Raw genomic sequence first — 26,110 nt, forward strand, 5'->3', positions numbered from 1 at the left:
CTACATAGGTACATACATATATCGCAATGGGAGAATGGCCTTAGTTTTTTTATTTTGTAAGGCATAGAGTATTGTAGGGTCGGACAGTAGTCGTAGGGTCGCTATAGATGTGCGTCATCTAAGATTAGGATCGTATCTGCGCCATTTCGTGACGTCATTGGCATTAATTTCAATGAATTAATTAATCTAAGTTAATTAATATCGTTTTTATTTGAATTTTATGTGAAAGTAAGCCGAAATAAAGTTAATTTTTATCGTGGTGACATAACTACATAATTCTCATAGGAATTTCCTTTGACCACGCTGGTGAAGTCTCGATTAAAAGCTTGTAGTTAAAAAAATGACCAAAATAGGAAAATAATTTGCAATTATAATAACTTCTTATCTCTTTATAAATAAAAATGTTTTGTTAAACGTAAAACTAGAGAACGGCTCAACCAATTCGTATTTTTTTCATATTTTTGTTGACGACACAGGGATGGTTCTTATGGAGAGAAAATAATTGGTAATGAGGCAGAACAACATCTATCGGGGCGGGTAGTTGTATATAGAATAAAAATTTGCATATAATATAGAGAATAGCACTAAAACAATGAATTTTCCCAGCCTTATCTTTCTCTAAGTCGACCTGTTGACCATACATTTAACAAATAAAACTCTCCTTTTAATTAACAAGTCGTGTTGAACAAGGACTGTTATATTTATGTTGACCGTTAATGACTTGTCTCTGTAATACGAGCGCATCTGGGTCACACAGGTTGTATAGAATGGTTTGGTAACGTAGTATGTAGGAGTAGAATTAGGATATATGCGTACTTCGTGGCTATACAGTGTGTCCGGACATGACATACCGATATTTGAAGGGGCTATTCTCCAGGTATTTTTATCGACAATTCAACCCCTCTACAGTTCCCTACCTCACCCCCCTCAAAATGGTTTTCGAATTTTTTAAAGTATGTTTCATCAGTGGTCCTAGAGTAAATTGTTATTGTTCAAATAAAACCAAATTTAGTATTTTGTGACACTCACTTTCGAAGTTATTACAATTTTCATAAATTCACTATCCGAATTGATAGGTTTGCCATTTTGAGGGGGGTGAGGTAGGGGTCTGTAGAGGGGTTGAATTGTCGATAAAAATACCTGGAGAATAGCCCCTTCAAATATCGGTATGTCATGTCCGGACACACTGTATATTTTATGCGTATACCAAACAAAGCAATAATTAAAAAGCCGTCAGTTAAATCTTTCACCAAATGCCAAAAAAAAGCTCAGTTAAAGTATATTGTAAACGGGTGCTAAATCAAAAAAAGGGGCCAAAGAACTTCGTGACAAAAGGACTTTCAATAAAAAAAATGTATAGTTACAGTTAAATTGTATTGTATTCGGTACATTCATGTAGGAACTATGATGTCAAAGAATACAGATAGACAGATAATGAACACCTTATAAAAAAATATATTTGATTATTTCTTTGTTTTAGGGCCGATTTTTCAATGCTTGGATAAAACTTATTCGTCGAATAATGTATAAAACTACCATTTTAAAAACGTATTCTAATTGCCCGTATTTGACAGTTTACGTGACATTTTAATATTATCGTGTAATACTTTATTGGACGGATAAGTTTTATCCAAGCATTGAAAAATCGGCCCTTAATTGAATAGGTTCCGAAGCTACTTCACCAATTTTAGTTAGAATTTAGAATGCTTAACCACCCCCGATTATCATAGGCTAAATTATATAAAAAAAACAATGTCTACCAGCAAGGTGTTAATAAAATACAGGTCAATGAAAGGAAATGCAGAATCCTTGTTTTATTCAAATTCAAAATATAAAGCCAAGATGCAGCTGATTTTTGTTCAATGAGTGTCCTCGTTCAGACTTACCGTTAATGTCGAAATCGATTGTTTGAATGTACCGTCAGCAAATGTGTTATTAGTTTTTTTTTGTAACATTTTAATGCATTAAAAAATCTGCATAGAAAAAAAATCGTGTGTGCCGAGCACACTTGTCAGAAGTGAAACTTGTTTGAAAAGATTCAAAGATACCGAAATCGTCGCCCTACTCCATGAAGCGACGGTATTGTCAAGACGCGACCCTGAAATTTTACTCTCAACGCGCCTAAAGAAGTTTTACTTCAAAAAAATTCTGGATGGAAAAATAATGCGAAGCGTAATTATTTTTGGTAGATTTTTTATGCCGTAAAAAGATTGGAAAGAAACATTTATATGTATATCTAACGTAAATGATCTATGGTCAAATGCAAATTGTATCATCGTAATATTTTGCATAATATATGACGAAATAGAAAGTTGTGACATTCATTAGTTTGTGCAAGTAAATGGCTTATGTATTAAATTAATTGCAAAACAAAAAAAAACCTCTTTAATATGAGGGGGGAATCTATACTATTAATGAAAATGTATTAATACGTACATATTTTAATAGTAAAAACCAATAATAGGTTATAAAATGTAGAATTTGATCGTAAATCATTAAATTGTACACTCATCACATTTTAATGTACTAATCGTGAATATATAATTCATTTACTCGGCTGACTGTACACTGTACAGTCATAAAGTTGACGTTTAAGTTGTAAACGAACGTCATTTAATGGTTGCGCCTGCGTTCTTTGAACTTTGTGTAAAGTAATGGATACTACACAATGGGCAGCATTGGCCCAACATGTGATCGTCGATGTTTGCCGCAATTACGGCGATTATGAATAAACATCTACAATGACGCCGATCATAGACATTTAGGCTCTACACTATCGTGATTGTCTCTACTCACCCAACGCTGTCCATTGTGTAGAGGGCCCATTAAACTCGAAGCTTCTTGTAAAACTACGCGTATAAAAAACGTTTTGAGTAAACTTATTCGCGTCTATCATGGCATAGAACAAAAGGCTAATCATGTACTTAAATGTCTGTAGAGAGAATTAATCACAAGGGTATACTGACCTTTGACGATATTATAATATATGATCATGTCATATATAACTGTGTAGACAAGGAAAATAAACATATTGCCTTGTAGAGTATCGAAATTAAAATAGATCAGATCAGCTGGTTTTGCGTGAAAGTGCCAATATAATTAATTTCGCTCTTATAATCACCACATTAATACATATATAAACTTGTACGGTTCGTACACCTGGGGATGTACGAACCGTACATCCCCAGGTGCCTGTCGTCCTGCTTACGGTTAACCCATAAGGCCCATAAAGATGTACGGTTCGTACACCCGGGGATGCTGCTGCTGATAATAATTAAAACTAAGCTGCTAAGATTATATAGCTTTAAAAATGCTATGCTGTAATGCTAAGAGTGACACACGTACGCGGCTCGCGACGTTTTAACGTGAACTAACGCTATATGAAAATGAAAATGATGTGACATACAAAAATGATGATGATGCGCTTTGTACGGTTGCACCGTACAAACTACTGCACCGATTTGAATTGTAATTTCACCAGTATTGTTTGTTGTTCATGAAGAAGGCTTAAGTATATAATTTATATCTGATAATATATCCTATGGTATATACTATCACATAACCTATGTCCTACGGTACCTACTTGCAATTGACCTCTCATTTGTACGTAATAATTACGCTGTCCTACAAAAATATCAATTTCATAACAAACGACGCATGTGAATTGTGTGAATCATTAGCGATAACTACAGTGTGGGTGTTAATCATTGTTTGTCGTTTTGCATAAACAATTTAGACCAGCCCCCGTACTATGATGTCCGCAGCAGTATTACTTCCAGGGTGGGAACGTGACAGTGCTAAAGAAGTCACCTAGCGCCGTCTCGTTCCTACACTCGTAATAATCTATACTTATATTATAAAGCTGAAGAGTTTCTTTGATCTCGCTATTGTCAGAAACAACTGGTCCGATTTGAAAAATTCTTTCGATGTTAGATAGCCCATTTATCGAGGAAGGCTATAGGCTATCATCACGCTAAGACCAACAGGAGCGGAGCACTGCGTGTAAAACAGCGGGGCACAGCTGGTACTATAAAATATCGTGGTACCGGGGCAGGATCGAGTTGTAGCTTTTTACGACTGTCGAGTGATGAGGTTTTAATTTGACAGTGTTGGTACAATTTATTGTACTGTACGGTGTGCAATTTGAAGTTTACAAACATTAATCAAATTCTCTTGTATTTGTTTGCTACGATGCAGATGCAATGAACTTCCAGCATTCTGGGACGATTGTTACATAATTAATATCTAGAGATTTATAATATGATGGTGGTCCTGGGGCCGTATTATGACCTCTTATTTCCAGACAGATTACGCCGTGAATTGAACTGACTGGCAAATTCATAATATTATGATCGCAATAACCAGCCATGGTTAATTATGGTATTACGGCCTCTGGTAGTCGAAATTTAACTATTTGTGTTAATTAATCTCGGAGAGACAAAAATATAATACCTATATTTGTTTCCCTGTGTAGGGAACAAATACTTGCTGATACTGGTAAAAATTAAGCTGATTTCCTCTGTAAGCGATGAATCACACATTCGACAAATCTGCATTGTAATACGGAAACAATCATAAAATTATAATGTATCATCTCAATACATCGAGGGAACCCTTTAAAATTCGTACGTGAAGATGACCCACTGCGTATTAAAATTTCAATTTGAGTTCTATAGAATCAAAAGTACTTGGAAATTAACTTTAGCAATTCATTATAAATAATTAATTAAGTCTATTTAAACGCGTGTCAGAAGTGAAACTTATTTGGCAAGATTCAAAGATACCAAATACGTCGCATTACTCCATTTTTCAAATTTTACTGTCAACGCGCATAATGAAGTTTCACTTCAATAATTCTACAATCTATAGCAGATAACAATAACTGTACCTATACAGCTAATTACGTAAAAATAGAAATAAGAACAACAAATAGTAGATACATAAGTAAAATTTTGGTGGAAAATCTCAGGTATATTATATAGATTATAGGTATTAAGTCTTAATACGCTTAAATAAAATGGTGTCAAGTGGAGTTTTCTGGCTCTTTCGGTGCTCAAGCGATTTGCGTTAAGTAAAAGTAGGTACCTATAATGCTCATTTGACGGTTCGCATGTAAACATTTTATTGGATGAGTTTGGTTTCTGATGAATGTGGTATTGCTGTATTGATCGAAAAGGGTAACTAACGCTTATTATTAATTGTGTATTAAAAAATTTGATTACTTAGTAACGTATTTTTTCCTTAGAAAAGAAGAAGAAAGCCAAAAAATACATTATTTTTAAGCATTAAAAGACGCTCGATGTTGATCTTGAATAAATATATTCTTAATTTATAAAAAAATCTGTAAAAACAGCTTATTTAACTTGACTCAGTTGCCCATTTAATTGTCAGTCTCAAACATATTCATATAATATTAGGATAGGTAGATACTAAAATAATCCCAAGCAATACCTACACTAAGTTTGCAACTATCTCTCTACCTTAATAGTTAATACCTCTCTATTCAAACTTTTTGCACAATTAAGTAAGAAACATTCAAACGCGTACAAAAACAAGCCAACTATAAGCGCCGTATCGCGGAAACGTCGCTGAGGTTAATCTATCCGATTCAATGTCAAAAGCCAACGAACGTGTAATGTTTGTACGTTTATAAAATACTAGCTGCGCCCCGCGGTTTTACCCGCAGTGTTCCAATCCCTTTGGTCTTAGCGATATGATATATAGCCTATAGCCGTCCTCAATAAATGGGCTAACACCGAGAGAATTTTTCAAATCGGACCAGTAGTTCTCGAGATTAGCGCGTTCAAACAAACAAACTCTTCAGCTTCACGTAATATTAGTAAAGATTTGATTTTGAATTTTATCTTAATGAGTACAAAGTCGATAATAGTTTGACAGAGAAATGCGCTCCGCCATATGCGCCGGGCCTTATGTTTGTATGTATACAGTCGATATAACAATGCGCGGGCGGTTTACGGGAATTGTGAAATACGGGTAATTGGAATGTAGTTTGCGATTTGATACGCTGGATGTGTTTGCTGTATTATAATATGTATTATTATCTCTGGAAACTAGGTTTATAGAGATGGCTGGATTAAAGGGTGAAATGGTATCTGGGATGTCATTGTCAAACTGACTCATCAGTTCCTATAACTTATTTCATGAAGTAGTAGTAGGAGACATTATGCTCTGAATGAAACACATTCTATCAGTACTTCTAAAAACAGGCAGATGATTCATGAAATTTCATAACTAGCACTAGTCCGGGATACATCGCCCATTTTTGCAAGTGATTACTATCAAGCTAATTTTTCGTGAGTAGCTTTATTTTGATGAGATGCCCAATAATTTCATGTACGAAACTCTCGATTGTGGTAGCTTACAGAGGTAAGAAGGATAAAAATTTTTGATTTGACGGTTCTCAAATATTTATTACGCAATTTGTAGGACAATATGTCTGTTGAATTATATAAGTATTAAATAAGTGAAAATAAAAAAATCAGCTGGTTAGTAATCATTTATGATGACTTCGTTATCGATACACATTGGAAAGGGGGACTCTTTGATCAAACCATAGATTTTGTAGGACAAATATTTTTTCGAATAATTTAGATAATTATCTTGAGATTGAACAAAAAAAAAACATTCAGTTAGTAATTAATATTTGAGAACCATCAAATCAAAATATTCTATCCTTGTTTCCTCTGGTAGCTACCACAATCGAGAGTTGCGTACATGAAATTATTGGGAATCTCATCAAAATAAAGCTACTCACGAAAAATTAGCTTGATAGTAATCACTTGCAAAAATGGGCGATGTATCCCGGACTACACAACATTGCCAAAATATACCCATTGTTTGTTTGTATTAAACATTTCAACCCTAAATACGACAACGTGATTATCAATAGCTGTGTGTAACATAATTTTTATTTTAAATGTTGTTGCTTTGCAATCACCTATTTTCTGCAGCTGGCTGTTAAAAACCTAGAAAATGGCATGATGAAAATGACTTTCTTCCTAAACACCTGGTAGACCTTAAGATGTACTTGCCTTTCACAAATAGGCCAGTATTAATATTGCAATTATGTATGTTGTTTAGGTATCATGTATTTTAGATATGTTCTTTAACAAAAAGAATTCTATAATATGTTTTATTTAGTCCTACCCTCAAGAAACAATACGATAAACATCTTCTACTTTCAGGTATCCAACACGCAATAGGTGGCCTCGCTTCCAAGCCGGAACGAGATCTGCTGATGCAGGACTTTATGACTGTGGAGACGACGAACTTCCCCAGCGAGGGGTCGAACCACACGCCCGCGCACCACTACTCCGAGTTCAAGTTTAAGACGTACGCGCCGATCGCGTTTCGATACTTTCGAGATCTGTTTGGTATACAGCCGGACGATTTTTTGGTGAGTTGATGATGTTGGTAGATATTTTGGTATAGGGTGAAACAGTTTGGCCCATAAGACAATAGAACAAAACACTTTAAAAGCAGAAAAAGATCTGATGGAGTTTACAAACTTTGCTGATCTGTTCGGTATACAGTCGGACGATTTTTTGGGGAGTGGATGGTGTTGACAGAGATTTTAGTGTAGGATGAAGTAGTTTTGCCCAATACGCTACATGTGACCTGATTTCTAATCCAGAAAGGGACCAGTTTGTGTACAGCCGAACACTAAACACACATCAGTTTTGCCTAGAACGCTATAGATGGTCTGGCCGATAAGCCAGAGAAAGATCTGCTCGCGTTTAGATATTTCCGCGATCTGTTTGGTTTCCAGCCCAATGACTTCTTGGTGGGATAATATTTTGGTGGATATTTTGAAGTGGATAGCAGTTTTGTTGCTAATAAAGTTAATTTTGTAAAACAGCTAACAGTGCTTTTGATACATAACGTAGTATGAAAATATATAAATTGATGGATGGTACTTCTTCACACATCAAAGACATTAGATTAAATGAGTATAAGCGGGTATTATGTTCGTGGAAAATTTTACGAAAATATATAAATAATTTCCATAACGACAAAGAAATAAGCTCTTTGAACCGTGATTCAATACTGTGTCGACATAAGTAGCGGGAATTATAATCATCTAAAAGATATTTTTATTTCTCCGATACAGATTGACCTATATATACTGTTACCTGCCCACGTACCATGTTGTCATAAAACAGTTTTGTTTCCAGTGTGGAAAAGTGACAGCGCTATATATGTCGTCTAGCGCCATCACTATCCCACCTTGGAAGTAATACTGCTTTAAGATAGGAAAAAATCGATAATACGAAATGGCTTGACAAAGAGAAATATACAAACGTAAAATGGCACTATCGGAATAAAGAGAGCATTAGGTCATTCGTACTGACCCTAATACGGTAATAGGGTTGTCCAAAAACAGTTTTTTGCGTGGGAATTAATTTGGTATCGCTGATAGGATATGTTTATCATTGTATCTTATCAATATCTATATTAATCAAAACCACTTCATTGCACTGATTCCACTTTGTATATTCCTTCTGTAAATAAATATGATTATTGTTTATCCTTCAAGCGGGCGCGTGGCCATTTGTAACGGAAGCGGGCGCGCGTAACCGAAAAGATGTTTGGGATGAATAAAAGAAATAAAGCACTGATTATTCAATAATTATTTATTTATTTGCACTTAGATGTATTATCATTGTCTTTTAAGTTTATTTTGTGAAAAAAAGTAATTAAAATTATGAAAAAGAAACAACTATTAAACTAATTAACATAACTCAAATAAGTTTGATGCCGTATTTGTCGAGCTTTGATTTCGTGTACTGTCGGAAAGAACATTTTCCTCGAAAGCCAACCATCATCTCATCGATTACAACACTCTCTCCCACTGAATATGGCAAAAGACAGTTTTGTGTAAACATATCTAAAACTTCTCTTATTGGCGCAGCTTTGTCTAGAGTACTATGACGAGCTTGTCGCGTAGTAGCATCATCAAATCGCAATGAATTCAGTAGAAATTTCATTCTTTTCACTAACATAGTAGTAGAAAAAATAGGTATACCTGTCCCATCACTTGCATATAAATCTTCTAAATTTGCATGCGATGTCTTCAAGGATTCCGCTATGTACAATAATCCGAAAAGTGCTCGGATTTCCACCGCATCTGTCGGTTTGCAGTCACGTATTCTGTTATACGATGGCACTTTTTTTATAAATTCGTTGGTATGTCTAACAACTTGTTCAATAATATTCTCTGAAATGAATAAACTCCAGGCTTGCGTAAATGTAAGTACACCCACACCATTTCTACGAAATACCCACACTCCATTATTGTTAGATATTTGCCACTTCGTTACTTTATCGCGCCCTGTAAAGCAGCTACTTATTTCTGAAAGTGACAATTCATCCTCTTCTGAGTCCGAACAGTTTGATTCCTCAGCAGGTAGAGGTTCCTCTGCAACGATTTGGTCGGAAGTTTCAGAGCCTTGGTCGCTAAGCTCCGATTCACTTTCTTCTTCGTCTTCATTTAGTAACTCGAGTATTGCACTTTCTGATAACCGTCCATGACTCATTTTATATAAAAATATCCAAGCTTAATTCAATAATACTGAATGATGGTCGAAGAACTACTATGAGAGTGAACGAGGGTATGTCGCGTTAAGCGTCGCGCGTAACCTTTTCGACGACAGGCGCGTGTAGTCCTTTCGACGACTGCGCCGGAACCAAAACAATTGCGATCTGTGGAGTGGGGGGAGCGCCCCGTGAGACAGTTTATTCTTTGTTTTATTCCCAATAACATAGCGACAGGCTACTAGAAGTGACAAATAAATGTAGTGGGTAATATTAGTAATATGAATGAAAATGTACTAAACGCGGTCGATTCGACTACGCGCGCCCGCTTGAAGGTTATACTGCACCATATCTCCATACTATAGTAGCGTTAGCTACTATGTATTATATAAGTACCTAGTACCTACTCTCACTACAGTAAAAAAATGCTTGTGTCTTCAATGCTTAGTTCAATATTTTCATGAGTTCAATATTAATAAGTATATCTCAGTTTGAATTTACATATTCGTTTTCATACAACAATTTTTCTTTAGTTTTATTTTTTCCAAAAGTAGTTTATACTTTGTATTGTTAACTCTTGATGGAACAAACAATAACGAAACGATGATGTTTCGAAGCCGGTAGCACTTTAAGCGCTTTATTTTAAAAATTTAATAATAGTAACTATTGAAGTGTTAAGTTTATTTTATAGTCGTAGAATTATTGTAAATGGGACAACCCTAAGCCTATATCTATGTTGTATATAGAACACGATACAACGATAACTAATTCTGTGCGTTTTGATAGCGCGGTTGCATAACATACATGTACGAATATAAATAAACAAACACACGATGCAAATAGTTTTAATTTATTTTTGGTGTATCTTGACAAATGTACTTTTCTATGCTTTAATAAGGCTACGCTCACATTATAGAATTTTCACATGGAAATGTGATGTTTCACCGCGGTAAAAATTAGCCTTAAGAGCGCCTTACACGGGCAGCTCGAGCTGTCGCTACAAACCGCGCAGTTGACGGCTTGAAGCGGTCGCGATTGCTCGAGCAGTCACGTGTACGGCAGTGAATGAATGTCCATAGTTCACCGCGCGGTCGCTGCTTCAAGCCGTCGGTCTCAACTGCTTGAAGCGGTCCGTGTACGGCCGCTTTCACTCTCTAGCCTTCTAACTATCTCCAGACACAAAAATCCTATACGATTACTCTGTTACAGTTACTACGTGAAAGAAAGCCAAATAAACCATAAAAACTTTCTAACTAAAGTTTGTTTGTTTCATTATTTTAGACCTTTAAAATTATTTAATTTACAATAATAATGTTCAAACAAATTATACTATTAGTCTTAACAAATCTCTTATCGGCACATTTATATAGGGAGATTTTTGTGTGTCAGAAATGTTATCATTGACTCAGCGGTTTATAGACTGGGGTAGAAGCCTTTGAAAATAGTGAAAAGATAAAAAAAATCGCAGTCGGATGAAACCCATTAGAAAAGGAGGGGAATATGATAAAAATGTAAGGAAAAATAAATTACGGTCAATCCGAGTTCGGGAAGCGGGAGGGGGGAGCTTTTAAGAGGAAAAAATGGTTTCTCTCGATTTCCGACAAAACTACAAGTCCTATAGAAAAAAGTTCAATGGCAAAGTTGTAGGTAATTAAAAGTACTACAACTTTTGTATTCACAATTTTTTCACATAACCTAAAAATTTAGGTGAAAAATTCAAAAAACCAAGTTTTTGGTCTTTTATTTCTATCTACTTCAAAATTTATTTTTTTATCTACGAAATTTGGTGGAAACTTACTTTATTATGTCCCAAATACACTGTTATTTATTTGATTGAAAATATTTATTTTTTCGCCTTATTTTGAATTAATACCAAAAAAACAACCTAATTTTCAATCGAAAAGTCACCCGTCAAAATATCAGCTTTTTTCAAAAACTTGGGGTGCCTTTTATTCATTGAAATCTCTACTTTCATATGGTGTAAAAAAAATAAACACCACCATAGTAAATGTTCTCAGGAAATGCATACAAACAGTCTGAAAATTAGCTTTTACTAAATCAGGCACAATTCTTGAACTCTATATCTTCTCTTGTATCGGCTTTTCGTTAATATTTCAAAAGAAAAATAATTATCTGTTCTAAGTTTAATATTTTACAGCATATTCAAAAGCAAAATGATGTCGATAAAAACATTTCAGGTAGTTCGAGAAGTGTGCCTGATTTAGTAAAAGCTAATTTTCAGACTGTTTGTATGCATTTCCTGAGAACATTTACTATGGTGGTGTTTATTTTTTTTACACCATATGAAAGTAGAGATTTCAATGAATAAAAGGCACCCCAAGTTTTTGAAAAAAGCTGATATTTTGACGGGTGACTTTTCGATTGAAAATTAGGTTGTTTTTTTGGTATTAATTCAAAATAAGGCGAAAAAATAAATATTTTCAATCAAATAAATTACAGTGTATTTGGGACATAATAAAGTAAGTTTCCACGAAATTTCGTAGAAAATAAATAAATTTTGAAGTAGATAGAAATAAAAGACGAAAAACTTGGTTTTTTGAATTTTTCATCTAAATTTTTAGGTTATGTGAAAAAATTGTGAATACAAAAGTTGTAGAACTTTTAATTACCTACTACTTTGCCATTGAACTTTTTTCTATAGGACTTGTAGTTTTGTCGGAAATCGAGAGAAACCATTTTTTTCTCTTAAAAGTTCCCCCCTCCCGCTTCCCGAACTCGGATTGACCGTAATTTATTTTTCCTTACATTTTTATCATATTCCCCTAATTTTCTAATGGGTTTCATCCGACTGCGATTTTTTTTTGTTTCAAAAATTATCGACTCTAGTCTATTATCTCTAAAGGATTAGATTAATCGCTCTGCGTGGGCCGTGAGAAAACAGATTTAAATTGCGCTTTCATACTTTTTAAGGAAGTTGGATGTAAATAATCATTGTTGAAGTGAAACTTCTTTATCGGGGTTAGAAAAAAATTTAGTGTTACATTTTTTCGTTACGCGTGACATTTTTCCGTTACGCGCCATCTTTTTCTTATCCCTACCACGCGTGATTCGACGTAATTCTGTAAATTTGCATACAGTAAATTATTTTTTGAAAAATAAGGCCATAAAGAAGTTTCACTTCTTACGTGTGTACACTAGTACACGCATACATTTTTATAATATAGATAGACTAGCTTTCCGCCCGCGTTTTTTAAGAAAAACCCGCATATATAGTTCACGTTCCCGTTCATAATTTAAACCGAAAAAACATTAATGTTTTAATATGGTACCTAGATTAGCAGGATAAGCACTGAGACAGCTTTACTAGTACCTAGTGTTGCAACTAAAATCTGCATATTAAAAGGATTCCAACTAAATGCTCGAATGCGTAATATTCAAGCAAACAGCATAATTCATAATCCCTTTACAAAACGCAAAGCTTGAGCGGTTTAGAATCTCCTCTCCCTAGAGACCTTGTTCTAAGCAAGCAAATGGCCTGTTGTTAAAATTAACCACTTCTTATATCCTACTCCTATAAATATTATAAAGGCGCAAGTTTGTGAGGATGGATGTATGTGTATGTGTATGTGTATTTGTTACTCTTTCACGCAAATACTACTGAACCGATTATAATGAAATTTTGCACACATATAGAGGGTTGGATTAACACATAGGATAGGTTTTATCCCGGAAATTTCATAGGAACGGGAACTATGCGGGTTTTTATTTGACAACGCGGGCGGAAATCTAGTCTTTTATAATATTAAGCTATTACATAGCTTCTATCGCGGGCCTTGAGCGCGGGGACCGAATCCAGAAATTTAGTAACGAAAAACCTCACGCTCCCCACTCCGACGGGCACGGAGGTGTGGCTTGAAGGCATAGCATGCAATAGCTTTACCGCGGCAGTCCCCGAGTGCCACACGTCTTTTTTTTATACACAAATTTCAACAAGCAAGAAACGTGTAAATTATTACAGCTCTCGATAAATAAGCAAATGTAGCACATAATCTAAAGATAATGTTCGACACACAACTATTTGGGAGGAGATTAAATGGTTCTCGGAAGAGCGGGGAAAATATTTGTTCTACTTGCTTTGTGTAAATAACGCTATAGTTGATTATTGCGTCAAGGTCTTGATAGGAGTGATTTGATGAACATTTGGACCAATTAGATTGAAATATTTTTATTTTTTGTAAGTTATTTTGATGGGGATTGCATCTTTTTGGTATAAAATGAATATTTAACTTTATAGTACGCTCTAATCTCGTAACTTCGCGTATTTCCTTATGTCTGTAATCATGTATTGGTAATTGGTAACTATTTGTAAGTTTTTTTAGTAATAAATAAAATTTTCGCCTCTTTATTCAGGGGTAATTTGGTTAAGGATTACAATTACTAAGGTACATTAAGGTAAGGATTACCACATTGTCATGACGATGTCCATGATGAAAACAGTCTTTATCAGATTGCATCAGTTATTTCCTGAGAATTCAACAAATACGTACTCATGGAAATAATATTTAAATGAAGCACAGTTCTTAAAAGTTTTAAAATTGAATCTTTTGAAAGTCTTCACTTATTTTTTTCTAATAATTGGTCCAATCATCCAATAGTCACCTAAGTAAAGTAACCCATAAAAGCAAAATTTACAGGTTATACTGCTTATTTTAATATTTATTTATTACTAGCGAGCCCGTGGTTACCTTTTCCATAAGACCCATCCTCGTAATTAAAGGAATGTTATAAAAAAAGAACTAACGAAATCGGTTCAGCTGTTCTCGAGTTATGCGCTCACCAACACATTTTCCGATCCATTTTGACGTGACAACGTCTTATAATTCGATAGAGCCGGCTGCACGCACGAAAAAACATCACTCATGCGGCGTTACCTCGCTCTGAGGCGTTCCATGTAAGGCTTGAAGTGCGAGCGAGAGCGCGGAACGAGCGATAAAGAAGCACAATCGGCCGTTGTCACGTTCAACTATCGTCAGTAAACCGACTTTACAGACAACCAATTTTTTTTTTATAATATATACACGAGTGTGAAGTGTTTTTATTTGTTTATATTATTTTCTTACAGATGTCAATGTGTAGCGCGCCCCTACGCGAGTTAAGCAACCCCGGCGCATCGGGTAGTATATTCTACTTGACGAACGACGACGAGTTCATCATAAAAACGGTACAGCACAAGGAGGGGGAGTTTCTGCAGAAATTGTTGCCAGGATACTACTTGAATTTGGATCAGGTCAGTTTTTGTAGAATTTTTTCAGGAAGAATAAAAAAAGAGGATAGTTTTTATGGCAGTTATTTATTTATTTATACTTCATTGTACATATATACCAGACAGAGAATAACAAGATACAATAATTAAAAAAAAAGAAACCAACACGAAGGTACATATGTACGAAAAGTCGGCCTTATTGCTTTAAAGCAATCTCTTCCAGGCAACCCTGTTGGCACGGTATGTTGAACGTGAACGTGAAGGCACAAAATAAATAACGAGAATATAAATAAGTTATACATAGGTACTTAATTATATAGTAGTGCTATAAAATGGGTAGTACAGATAATACATATTTAAAAAAAAGTTATGTGTTTAAAAGTTATGTAATAAAGTCAACTATTCTAAGCGGCTGGTAAGATTTTAATTAAAAAATGTTTAGGAGTATTAACGTAGTATTGATAATCATAAATAGTAGAAACGCTGGCTGATCCGATTTTAACTTTAAAAAAATAGTGTGGTATTAAGAGCTACCTACCCACACAGAAACTATTTCAATAATTCGAAAAAAAATATTTTAATAAAAAATATAGGCGGATTTTATTATTATTAATTAAAAAAAATGTGTAAAAGATAGATGTTGGTTATCTTGATGTTTTAATAAAAATAACTAGCCACATTTTTGAATTCGCTTCAGTATTTACTGATATCACCGCATTCAACACACAAATATAAACCCTCCATCTTTATATTATACGTATATTCATTACTATAGTTTAAAAAAAAAAACGTATGTTTGTCCACGCAGAACCCACGAACGCTCCTACCGAAGTTCTTCGGTCTATATTGCTATCAATGCAACAGTAAGAACGTACGATTGGTGGCGATGAACAATCTGCTGCCGTCGTCCGTGAAACTGCACCAGAAATACGATTTGAAAGGATCCACTTATAAGAGGAAGGTAGGTTTTTGAGGGTAGATTTAATTTATTTATTTATATGATTTTTTCTGTTTTTAAATAGGTATTTGGTTGGTTTATCAATGGATTGCTAATGTTTTAGGGCCGATTTTTCAATGCTTGATAAATTTATCCGTCCAATAAAGTATTACACGATAATATTAAAATGTCACGTAAACTGTCAAATATGTCAATATTAGAATACGTTTTTAAAATGGTAGTTTTATACATTTTTCGACGAATAAGTTTTATCCAAGGATTGAAAAATCGGCCCTTAATGTATTTTTTTACTAATAAGAGGGAAGTATGTTTCGGGGGTAGATGTTCAAAATTCAAGAATTTTTTTTTCAAAAACTGCGTCTTTTCACCATGAATTTCTATTGCTTAAAATAAACTTTATAATTTTACTGTCTTTCATCATATGTTTGCCTATGTTTGTTACTTTCGCATTTATAATATTAATATGGATATTTAATTTATTTTCAGGCAAGTAAAACAGAGAGACAGAAGAATTCACCAACATACAAAGATTTAGATTTCATGGAACACCACACTGAAGGCATTTTCCTCGAAGCCGATACGTATACAGCGCTTATTAAGACTATGCAACGGGATTGCCGCGTTTTGGAGAGTTTTAAGGTATATAATTATATATGTTACTTAAAATATGAATAAAAAATGTGTATATGTTAATTTAATAAAGGGCCTGTTTGTAATAGAAAAATATGTGAAATATGCATATGAATGTGTGTAGGTAAAGGAAGATGATTGCTGTATCAATTTTCTTAAAAATGGACAATAGATTGCGTTACTGTAACAGCATTTATTTTAATTATAACACTTTGAGCAAGGAATTAATGTATTTTTATTATTTACCCACAATTTATTGTAACGAATAATGAGCATAAAAAGTGTTCCTTAATTCATTTAGGGCCGATTTTTCAATGCTTGGATAAAACTTATCCGTCCAATAAAGTATTACACGATAATATTAAAATGTCACGTAAACTGTCAAATACGGGCAATTAGAATACGTTTTTAAAATGGTAGTTTTATACATTATTTGACGAATAAGTTTTATCCAAGCATTGAAAAATTGGACCTTATTAACATTGTAACTACGCATTCTATCAAGTATTGATTTTATGATAACCGTGTATTTAAAATAGTTTCAGTCGTTGTAATTAATACATTGATATCAACAAATAATAACTTCTATAATGAATATATTTAAATATTCCAGATAATGGACTATTCCCTCCTAGTCGGCATACACAATCTGGACGAGGCACAACGCGAAAAAACCGAAGCGAGAAAACGAACGGACTCCGGGCAAAGTGACGACGAGGGGGATGGTGAGAGGAGAGGACTTAATAGGACTCGGTAAGAGATAGTAAGAGATAGGAGGAGATAGAGTCAGTATGGAAGAGATAAGATAAGTTGTCAGTAATAGTGATAGAAAAGTAGTTATAGAGAAAGAGTCGATAAGAGTCAGTATGAGATAGGAAGAGATAAGATAAGTTGTCAGTAACAGTGATAGAAAAGTAGTCGTAGTAGAGAGTCGATAAGAGATAGTAGCCAGTAAGAGGGAATTTATTTTATTTATTTATTTGGTCGACCAACATTTGGTTACAGTGATTCTTAAAATATAAATACATATTACATGTGACAAAATAAGGACTCGGTAAGAGACGATAATATATAAGAGAAATAGTCGGTAAGAGATAAGAGAAATATTCATCAGTAATTATAAATATTAATAACTCAGGCCCCGGAATCACAGACACAATAGAAAATCTATTGTGTCGTGGACCGATCGGGCCGTTCGAGGCTCAATATGATAAGTAAATAATTATATTATATTGTATGTATTTATTTGTCGTTTAATGTTTAAGTTTTTTAATTTAGTAAAATACACCTTATAAAGTACAATTCGCAGTGTTTCAAAAAAGAAATTGACAGTCCCAAAAATATAATATTTCAGATCGGATCAGACTAAAGAAGATTTCAAGGCTCAAGTGAAACGGACACAGTACGACTTTTTTTTATATATGCATATTTTGTTTTGTCTGTCTGTTTGTTCCTAACAAGTGATGTCCCGTTCCGTTCTAACGTGTTTTGTTTCGCATGTTTGTATACTAATTAGACATTTTAACGAATTGATAATTAATATAATTGGATAGTAATTAATTGAAATTTATGCTATGAAAATCGTATCATAATTGATATTTTTTTTCCTGAATTTTGTGACTAGACAAATTAGTACTAAGTCAGTTTTTGTAAATATTAGTATGTTGAACATTAATCCTTTATTTTTCTTGGTGAAACTTAAAATTGGTTCCAACTTGTTCTTGTAAAATATTAGTCATTCGAAATTAAACCCTATTTCAGTATATATTAGTGTCCTTTTTCGATAATCAGTTTTTGTAAATATAATTTACTTAGTTGAAAATTAATCCTATTTTAATTTTGTCTTAATAAAATTTCACATAGTAAAATTAGTTCCAAGTTATTCTTGTAAATATTAGACATTGGAAAATGAACCCTATTAGAGTATACATTAGAGTCCTTTTTGTTTAAACTAACAAGCATGGTAAAAAACTACACTGTACTGTCTCTTGACCTATTAATATAACAATTGCATTGTAAACTAAACCTTATTGACCTTGTATTTAGATCATTACTTCTCTGTATTAATTATTATTAAACTGAAGTCTAGAAATTTCATAATTTCTAAGCATGTTGATTTCATACGTATAGTTTTAATATTTATGTGAAAATTAATTAATATCAATTCTCTCGCTTATGGGATTTAATGTGTTTGTGACTTTGTATGGTGGTACGGTGCATGAAATATGCATTTTGTTGGAATATTATATATAATTTTCTATTCTTCAATATTTAAACTATAATACTTCTATTAGATAGAGTAACGTATGTACAAAATTTCATTCTTCAAAATTGTTACTTTATTTGTTTCCAAAATTAGTTTGTTAAAGTTCAAAAGTTATTAGTGAATTTAGTAAATTAGATATGTATTTTTCCTTTTTTATTTAATTACTACATCTTATATTTGCCCTTACCCAATGTAATCAAGTCAAAAGTCACATTTATAAAAAAAATTACATTTTTGACACTATTTTACTAACTTGACATTATTTCACATACTTTGATATTATCTCACACACATTGAAATTATCTCACACACCTTGACATTATCTCACTCACTTTGACATTATCCCATACACTTTAACATTATCTCAAACACACTTTAAAATTATCTCACACACTTTGACATTATCTCACACACCTTGACATTACCTCACACGCGACATTATTTTATTCAAATTTTTTCAAATTAAAATTCTAAAATTCAAATTGCTTTATTTGCAGAATGTAGAATTACAAAGATGTTTGTAGATACAGATAATATAGATCCTTAAACATTCTGCTCGTAGTTGAGCGTGCAAATTTATTATATTATTAAATACAATATTATATTATTGACATTAATGTCTCATTTTTAACACCAGGTCGATAAACCGCCAACGGCTTGTCGCACATTCTACGGCTATGGAGAGCATTCAGGCGGAAAGCGAACCGATTGACGAGGAAGAGGATGTGCCGTGAGTGTTTTTTATTTTTTATGTCATTGCATAAAATATGTCAAGAGGAAATATGTCAACGTAGAAATTTTTATAGGGAAGTTATGTCGTCGAAGAAATGTTAATGGGAAAATTACTAACTAATTCTTTATAGATTTTTTTTGTATAAGCTTATGGTTGAAGCCGCTCGACTATGCTCCGCTCGGATTTAAATATATCCACTAATAAATAGCGTGCCTATCTATTGGTTTAAGAATTATTAAATTTGGGTGAATAGATCCAGAGATTTTTTTACGTCACAAATTCACAATCGTTACATCTTTATAACTTTAGTATACAGGGTATCCCACTTTTGGTATACTAAGCGCGAAGGGACTTGTAGTTTTGCATACACTGATCATGAAAAAAAACTTAAACAACAAAATTACGTAAAAAATTTTTTGCTAAATTTTTCCTGAAAATCCATGTTTTCTTCTCTGGCTTCGCGCAGCCGGCATATTATATCGCTTCGCTAATGTGAGCATTTTGTCTATGAAAACATAATCTTAAACGATAGCTCACGATCTGGTAGCAAAGTTGGGCGGGTTGCTTGTTAGGGGTGTACACATAGAGTTTTAAGACTTCGTCTATTTGAGAAAAAAAAAATGCGTCTGGTATTTTATAAGTATTTTTTACGTACTCAGCGTATGCGAAACTATAACCTCCTTTGAGCTTAATATACCAACAGTGGGACACCCTGTATATTCCGAAAGTTGTATAACACAAAAAAGTTTATTATATCTTCTCTATAATAAAAGTGTATTATATTCTACGATATCATAAACAGGCCCGGCGGTATCCCAGCACGAAACGCGCGCGGCGAACGATTGCTACTATTCCTCGGTATTATCGACATTTTACAGTCTTACCGACTTCGAAAAAAGTTGGAGCACACGTGGAAGAGCATGATACATGATGGGGTGAGTTTTTGTTTATGTATATTTTATTTTTTGTTCCTCATTTTAAAATAACAAAACAGTGATTTTTCAGAGAACTGAGTCGTTCAAAATTTAATGCACTTCAGTGTCGTGGTTTGATCGGGAAAGTGAGACGGATACACTTTCCCATTCACGCACAATCTGTTCTCAAAAGGAATATTTTTTACTGTTTTTGCAGTATTTCCCCCCTTTTTGTATCATTTTTCATCGATGCTCCGCTCTTATTGGTCATAACGTGATGTTATATTGTAGACTACTCCTAATTTTTCAATTTGAATCAATAGTTCTCAAATAACCACGAGCAAATCAATTCTTCAGTTTTATGATATTAGTATAGATATTATTCCGTATTATATGCTTACTTTTGTATATTCCAGGACACAGTATCCGTACATCGACCTAGTTTTTACGCGCAGCGTTTCCTAGATTTCATGGGCAAAACTGTGTTTAAGAAAATACCTTCGTGTAAGTATCAGTCTTTTTGTAAAATTGTATTTTTTATATGTAACTAACCCCCAAATATAATCTTTTCTTTCTAATCTCTTCTTAAGTCTTTTAACTCTATTAGGTAATAAGCTAAAGTGGTTAAGTATTTATATATAATATTTATATGGTAAATAATAAGGTTGCGAATTGTTTTAAATACCCTCAAAAAGTTTAAGTCCACAGGATATAGTCTCCCGTTCATAAAAATGTAGTAATTTTGCTGCTTATTGTTAAAATAATAACGCATTTAGTTTTACTAATCATTTTATTAATTAAAGAATATAATCGAGCCTATAAGCATGCTATCTCGCTCGCACAATGCCTCTCTTTCCCACATGTAATTATTATGTGATTTTAACTGACAGATAAACTAAACAGGACATATCCGAAAGTTATGAAATTGAGTATTATTATTAAAGAAAAAAACAATTGAAGTTACTTTTGAAGTGTGGAAAAGAGATGGCATTATGTGTGAGCGAGATAACATAAAACAAAATTCTATTCTTTATATTTTCGTCATACTAATCCGTGAAATGATAAGTAAGCAGAATTACTTAACTCTTTGTAGTTAGAATGTAAGTTAAGTTTAATAATGTGTCTATGTCTATGGAAATTGAATATTTTAATTTTTTGAAGGTAGTCTTGCTATTACTACTGTACAGTAATGTTTAGTCAACAAAGTATTGTTTAGTCTTACTGCATTGTAATTGTATGCAATATTATTTTGACAAAGTTAACTTTAGAGAAATAGAAATATAACAGTGGACACTCGGGTTCGTCTATAATTTTTTGTCGGACCTTAAAAATTTATAATTTCAATTTAAAAACAGTATAAAAATATACAAAATAGTATTCCTTCAACATACTCAATGAAATGTTGCCATAAATAAATACTATGAGATAATAAAAGTAATTCAAAACTACCTTCATTCAATTAAAATATTTAAACATATGTATAATGTCTTACCACAAAAAACTTTAGACAGGGTTTAACTTTAACCGCGGGTTTCTCTTTAATCTGGTTGTGTCGTATTTCACATAGACAACTATTAAAGTGACAGATCCCTGGTTTAAAGTTAGACTGTGTTTAAATTATTTTGTGGTAAGACCAATATATTTTCAATGAAAAATTGAAATGTTCATACAGATCATACCGCTGGTAATATGTGTTATATGTTACGCTTTTTATGTCTTTATTTAATTATGTATTAAGGTATTTATAAGGAGAAATAATGGCTCTATTTTATAACGATAAATGGTAATTAATTATGAAAAAAATTGGGTTATATATGTATTTTAAAGTTATATCACATTTAATATATTGATAAAATTATTTTTTTGACGTGACAATGTCTTATAATTCGATGGAGCCGGCTGCACGCACGAAAAAACATGACTCATGCGGCGTTACCTCCATGAAAGTCTTAAAGCACAATCGGACGTTGTCACGTTCAACTATCGTCAGTAAACCGACTTTACAGACAACCAATTTTTTGTTATGATTCTAAAATAAGTGGCACAAGTGAATTGAAATATTACATACTATACATAGTTATATGAAGAAATTTATTATATAGATATAAATTTTCTCCAAACATAAGTTGACACGTATTTTATCCAAAAAGTTTGACGTGTGCATTAATTAATTATCCCAAAAAATGGAGCCATTACAACCCTATAAAATTGCAACTGTATCTAACCCAACCAAAAAAAAAGTACCGATCCGCAAAACTATAACCCGACTAAATTGTTGATCAGTGGACCTACCGGAGATCAAGGGGAACCATCGCAAATTCAGAACGTTGGTGACCAGCTACATAGGTACATACATATAGGCTATTGTGTGTTCGTAGCGTAGGTGGGGTGTTGGTGTGTTGCGTGGAAATGTATAAAAAAAGATATATTATATGGATAGATAATAAAAAAATAAACAAAAATTAAAAAGTGGGGAATTAGCTAGCTTTTGGGGAAGCTTAGCTATATGAACAGCTTTCTGGAAAGGGTGAATTATGTGATTGACTGAACCGAAGCAAAATAAACTTCGTCATAAAAAAAAATAATACTACTAATGTATTCAGGGTGAGGAAGGGATAAATACTTACTTGTGGTGCCGCTTATGTTCTGATGTGTAATTTTTTTCTATGTATTTCGTACAAAATATTGTGTACTAGATTGAAGCCCGCGGCTTCGCCCGCGTCTTCGCCCGCGTTTTCAAAGGAAAACCCGCATAGTTCCCGTTCCCGTGGGATTTCCGGGAAAAAACCTATCCTATGTTTTAATCCAAGCTAAGCAATCTATATGTGTGCTAAATTTCATTGTAATCGGTTCAGTAGAATTTGCGTGAAAGAGTAACACACACACACATCCTCACAAACTTTCGCATTTATAATATTAGTAGGATAGGATTGGGGCTTAGTTTCAATTTGAAAAACAGTATAAACTATAACATAATAATAATAAATACGTATGATAAAATAAATTACATATACGGCTTCTAATAATAATTACAGGAGTGTTTATCCAACACCGCAATACACCGACACCCCAACTCATTTTTAGGCAATATGCTGATTATAATTTTGTCACACTTGATTTTTTGTTAGTTTTTTTTATTTACAACATTAATTTCTGTGATCGTTCACAATGTTCGGCATGTGATATATTTTTTTGCTAGTTTTTTTCTATTTTTTCTAAATTGCATGACATTAAACATGACGGTCATGCACTACGCCCCGAAAACGGATAATTTTAGTGTCATGTGAAAATAATTTTGTTTTTTTTTCTCACCCTTATCACAAATACTGTCCGAAATCGGATCCTGGCGCGCATCTGTGGAGGTTTGAGTAAGTCCGGGTTTTTTGAAAGAGCATGATATGAAGTGACGTCCGATTTTTTTTTATGTAAATGTGTTGGTTTTTTTGTCGTCGAAATTGTTATAATGGATTATTGGCGGGTTGGTAGGTTTGGAAAAAAACACGCGCCAAATTGATTTTTTTTTATTGTAAGATGGGAAATTGTGTGGGTGGTTGTCAAAATTTTTGATATTATTTTTTGTGTATTTGACGAGATTTTTGATACTCAAATTTGTCGTAAAACAGAGTCATAACAGATATTAACATTTTATGTTGTTTTGTCGAATTCATTCAATGATTTTGTAGTTTTTATTTTTTTATTGTTGTTTTTTACAAAACGTTACGTTGTTCAAAATTCATGAAATAGTGAAGGAATTTGCACCTGTATTAGACATAGAAATTAGATATGTCTTTGTGAAGGATTAGGTTACATTTTTGGGTTCAAGAACAAGATCATTATAACAATTTAAAAATAATTCATATATTTATTATTAATTTATTTTAAATGTAGCTAGATTCGAGTTGGTAGTTAGATTATATTTCTACTATTGCTATTTATTGGCATCTATTTTTAATCTGTCTCGTTTTCTGAATTATCTGTTGCCATGTTTTGTCTCTTCGAATTGGCATGACTTTTCTTATTCCTAAATTATTTTTCTTTCCTTTATTACCTCTTGTTTCTGACTGTTATTAATAATTTCCCCATTTCTGATTCGACGTTATATTCATAGGAAGAAAACTTTAATAAAACTTTGAAAATGTGGAAATGAAAATGAAATGAAAATGCTTTGTGAAAATATTATTTACGCGAACATTTTTCAAATTATTTCAGCTTTGATTTACACGCCTTTTGAAAAGTGCTTCTGATCAGCATTATTATTATTTTATAACGTTGTTGTTTTAGTTTTGCTACTAAAATTAATTTGTGTGTGAATAATTTTGTTTAACGAAAGTAAATAATCATTTTTACCTGTATTTAATTCACTTGTTAAACTAATTACTATCTTCGAATGCCCCATACATTCGTAAAGGGCTCACTCTATTAAAAAGATCAAAATTAGATTCAGTTTTTTTTTCTGCTTTTTTGTCATAAAATCTTTGCCGAACACGATTTTGCAAGTTTACAAATAATTGCCGCTTATTTTTTTTAACCGACACGCCATTTTTTTGATTTTTATTTCGTATTTCTTGTAAAAACTCGATTTTTCATATATTATCGTATATTTACAGCACTGAAACACTCGCCGTCTAAGCGAAAGAGCATCGCGAAGCCGTCTAGACCGCAAGAAGAAATCGATACACCCGGTAAGTTTGGATTTTTTAATATAAGTACTGTATATTATGGGTAAAGTGTATTTTTATATCGCGCGATTTTGATACTTATGTGCGAGTGATAGAGATGAGATTCGGATGGTGGGATTTTTAATTGAAGTCGTTTGTGAAAACGGTGATATAAGATAGTAATAGGGGACATTTTGTTTTTGACATCACAAAATTAACAAATAGATAAAAGAAGGTAACATATTAAAATTATAATGTCGTTATCAGTATACAGAGAGAAAAAAAATAAACGTAAGTCTAGAAAGATATTTTCTTTTGATAAAAAAAAAACTATTTTGTGTTTAACCAGCGGGTAGCCTAAAAATAAGATTTATTACCTTTTTTTTTTTTTTATAGTGGGGAAATCTTCCAAAGATACCCACGGCCCCCGGGGAAGGAGCCGTGGGTTATGTCGGATTCTTACCGACTAAAACCCCACTGTGTTCCGTCGAGCCGCTTTAATGATGGGGCCGCGGGTATTTGTTAGAATTCTTCCGCGACCAAGATTTATTACCTGAAATAATGTCAGTTTTTTTTTACAAAAAATCATTGTGTTGACAGGTATGATAGCTAGTCTACCAATTAGGTCGCCTAATATGAATAAAAAACTACGTATGTCTTTGCGTACGCAAACGGTCACGATAAATCAATATAGTGAGTTGTTTCTTTATTAGTTTCTGTGTTTGGCCTGATTAGGAATCGTTTTAATGTGTGTTTTTGTTCCGTGGTGGAAATTCGTGTAATTTAACAAAAAAAAATGTTGCTAAATTTTGATGTTTTGAGGCGTTATTGGTTGAGAAAAAAAAATGTGAAAATCTTTAGTTTATTTTAAGGTTTTTTTTTGTTTGAAGAATGGATACGAGTAATCCATATAAAAATATTGATTAAATACCCTTTATAAATAATATAGAGCGTGACTAAATTTAAAATTGGAGTCAGTGTTTCTTTTTAATTTACTTACACATGGAATGGCTAACAGACCGTAAAACAGATTTTAATTTTTTTATTTTGTCTTTATTTTAACTAAATTTTATCCGTTTATTTTCTGCATGTCGTATCATATTCTCTAAATGCATGAACGAATTATTAACAAAATTATAAAAATACACTTTATATCTAGTAGAGTATTAACA

At 33.0% G+C, this 26,110-nt stretch overlaps 1 protein-coding gene across 5 annotated transcripts in view; it reads left to right on the top strand.

Annotated features, from left to right (window-relative positions):
• Window positions 1-26,110, top strand: part of LOC149896498 (phosphatidylinositol 4-phosphate 5-kinase type-1 alpha-like) — a 53,607-nt gene that overhangs the window by 17,876 nt on the left and 9,621 nt on the right. For 2 of the 5 annotated variants that reach the window (XM_090117701.1, XM_090117704.1), the window contains exons 4-13: window positions 7,206-7,417; window positions 14,639-14,803; window positions 15,588-15,740; window positions 16,224-16,376; window positions 16,981-17,120; window positions 17,722-17,769; window positions 19,271-19,363; window positions 20,169-20,301; window positions 20,697-20,784; window positions 24,888-24,962. In XM_090117701.1, the coding sequence (XP_089973827.1) occupies window positions 7,206-7,417; window positions 14,639-14,803; window positions 15,588-15,740; window positions 16,224-16,376; window positions 16,981-17,120; window positions 17,722-17,769; window positions 19,271-19,363; window positions 20,169-20,301; window positions 20,697-20,784; window positions 24,888-24,962 (1,260 nt within the window). Of the gene's footprint in view, window positions 1-7,205; window positions 7,418-14,638; window positions 14,804-15,587; window positions 15,741-16,223; window positions 16,377-16,980; window positions 17,121-17,721; window positions 17,770-19,270; window positions 19,364-20,168; window positions 20,302-20,696; window positions 20,785-22,563; window positions 22,627-23,642; window positions 23,649-24,887; window positions 24,963-26,110 lie in introns of all 5 variants that reach the window. The other 3 variants (XM_090117706.1, XM_090117705.1, XM_090117703.1) reach the window with 3 other exon arrangements.

Source organism: Colias eurytheme, chromosome 28, assembly GCF_061535395.1.
Source record: "Colias eurytheme isolate Ceu_HAF_F1 chromosome 28, ilColEury1 Martin Lab GWU primary, whole genome shotgun sequence".
Classification (NCBI taxonomy): domain Eukaryota; kingdom Metazoa; phylum Arthropoda; class Insecta; order Lepidoptera; family Pieridae; genus Colias; species Colias eurytheme.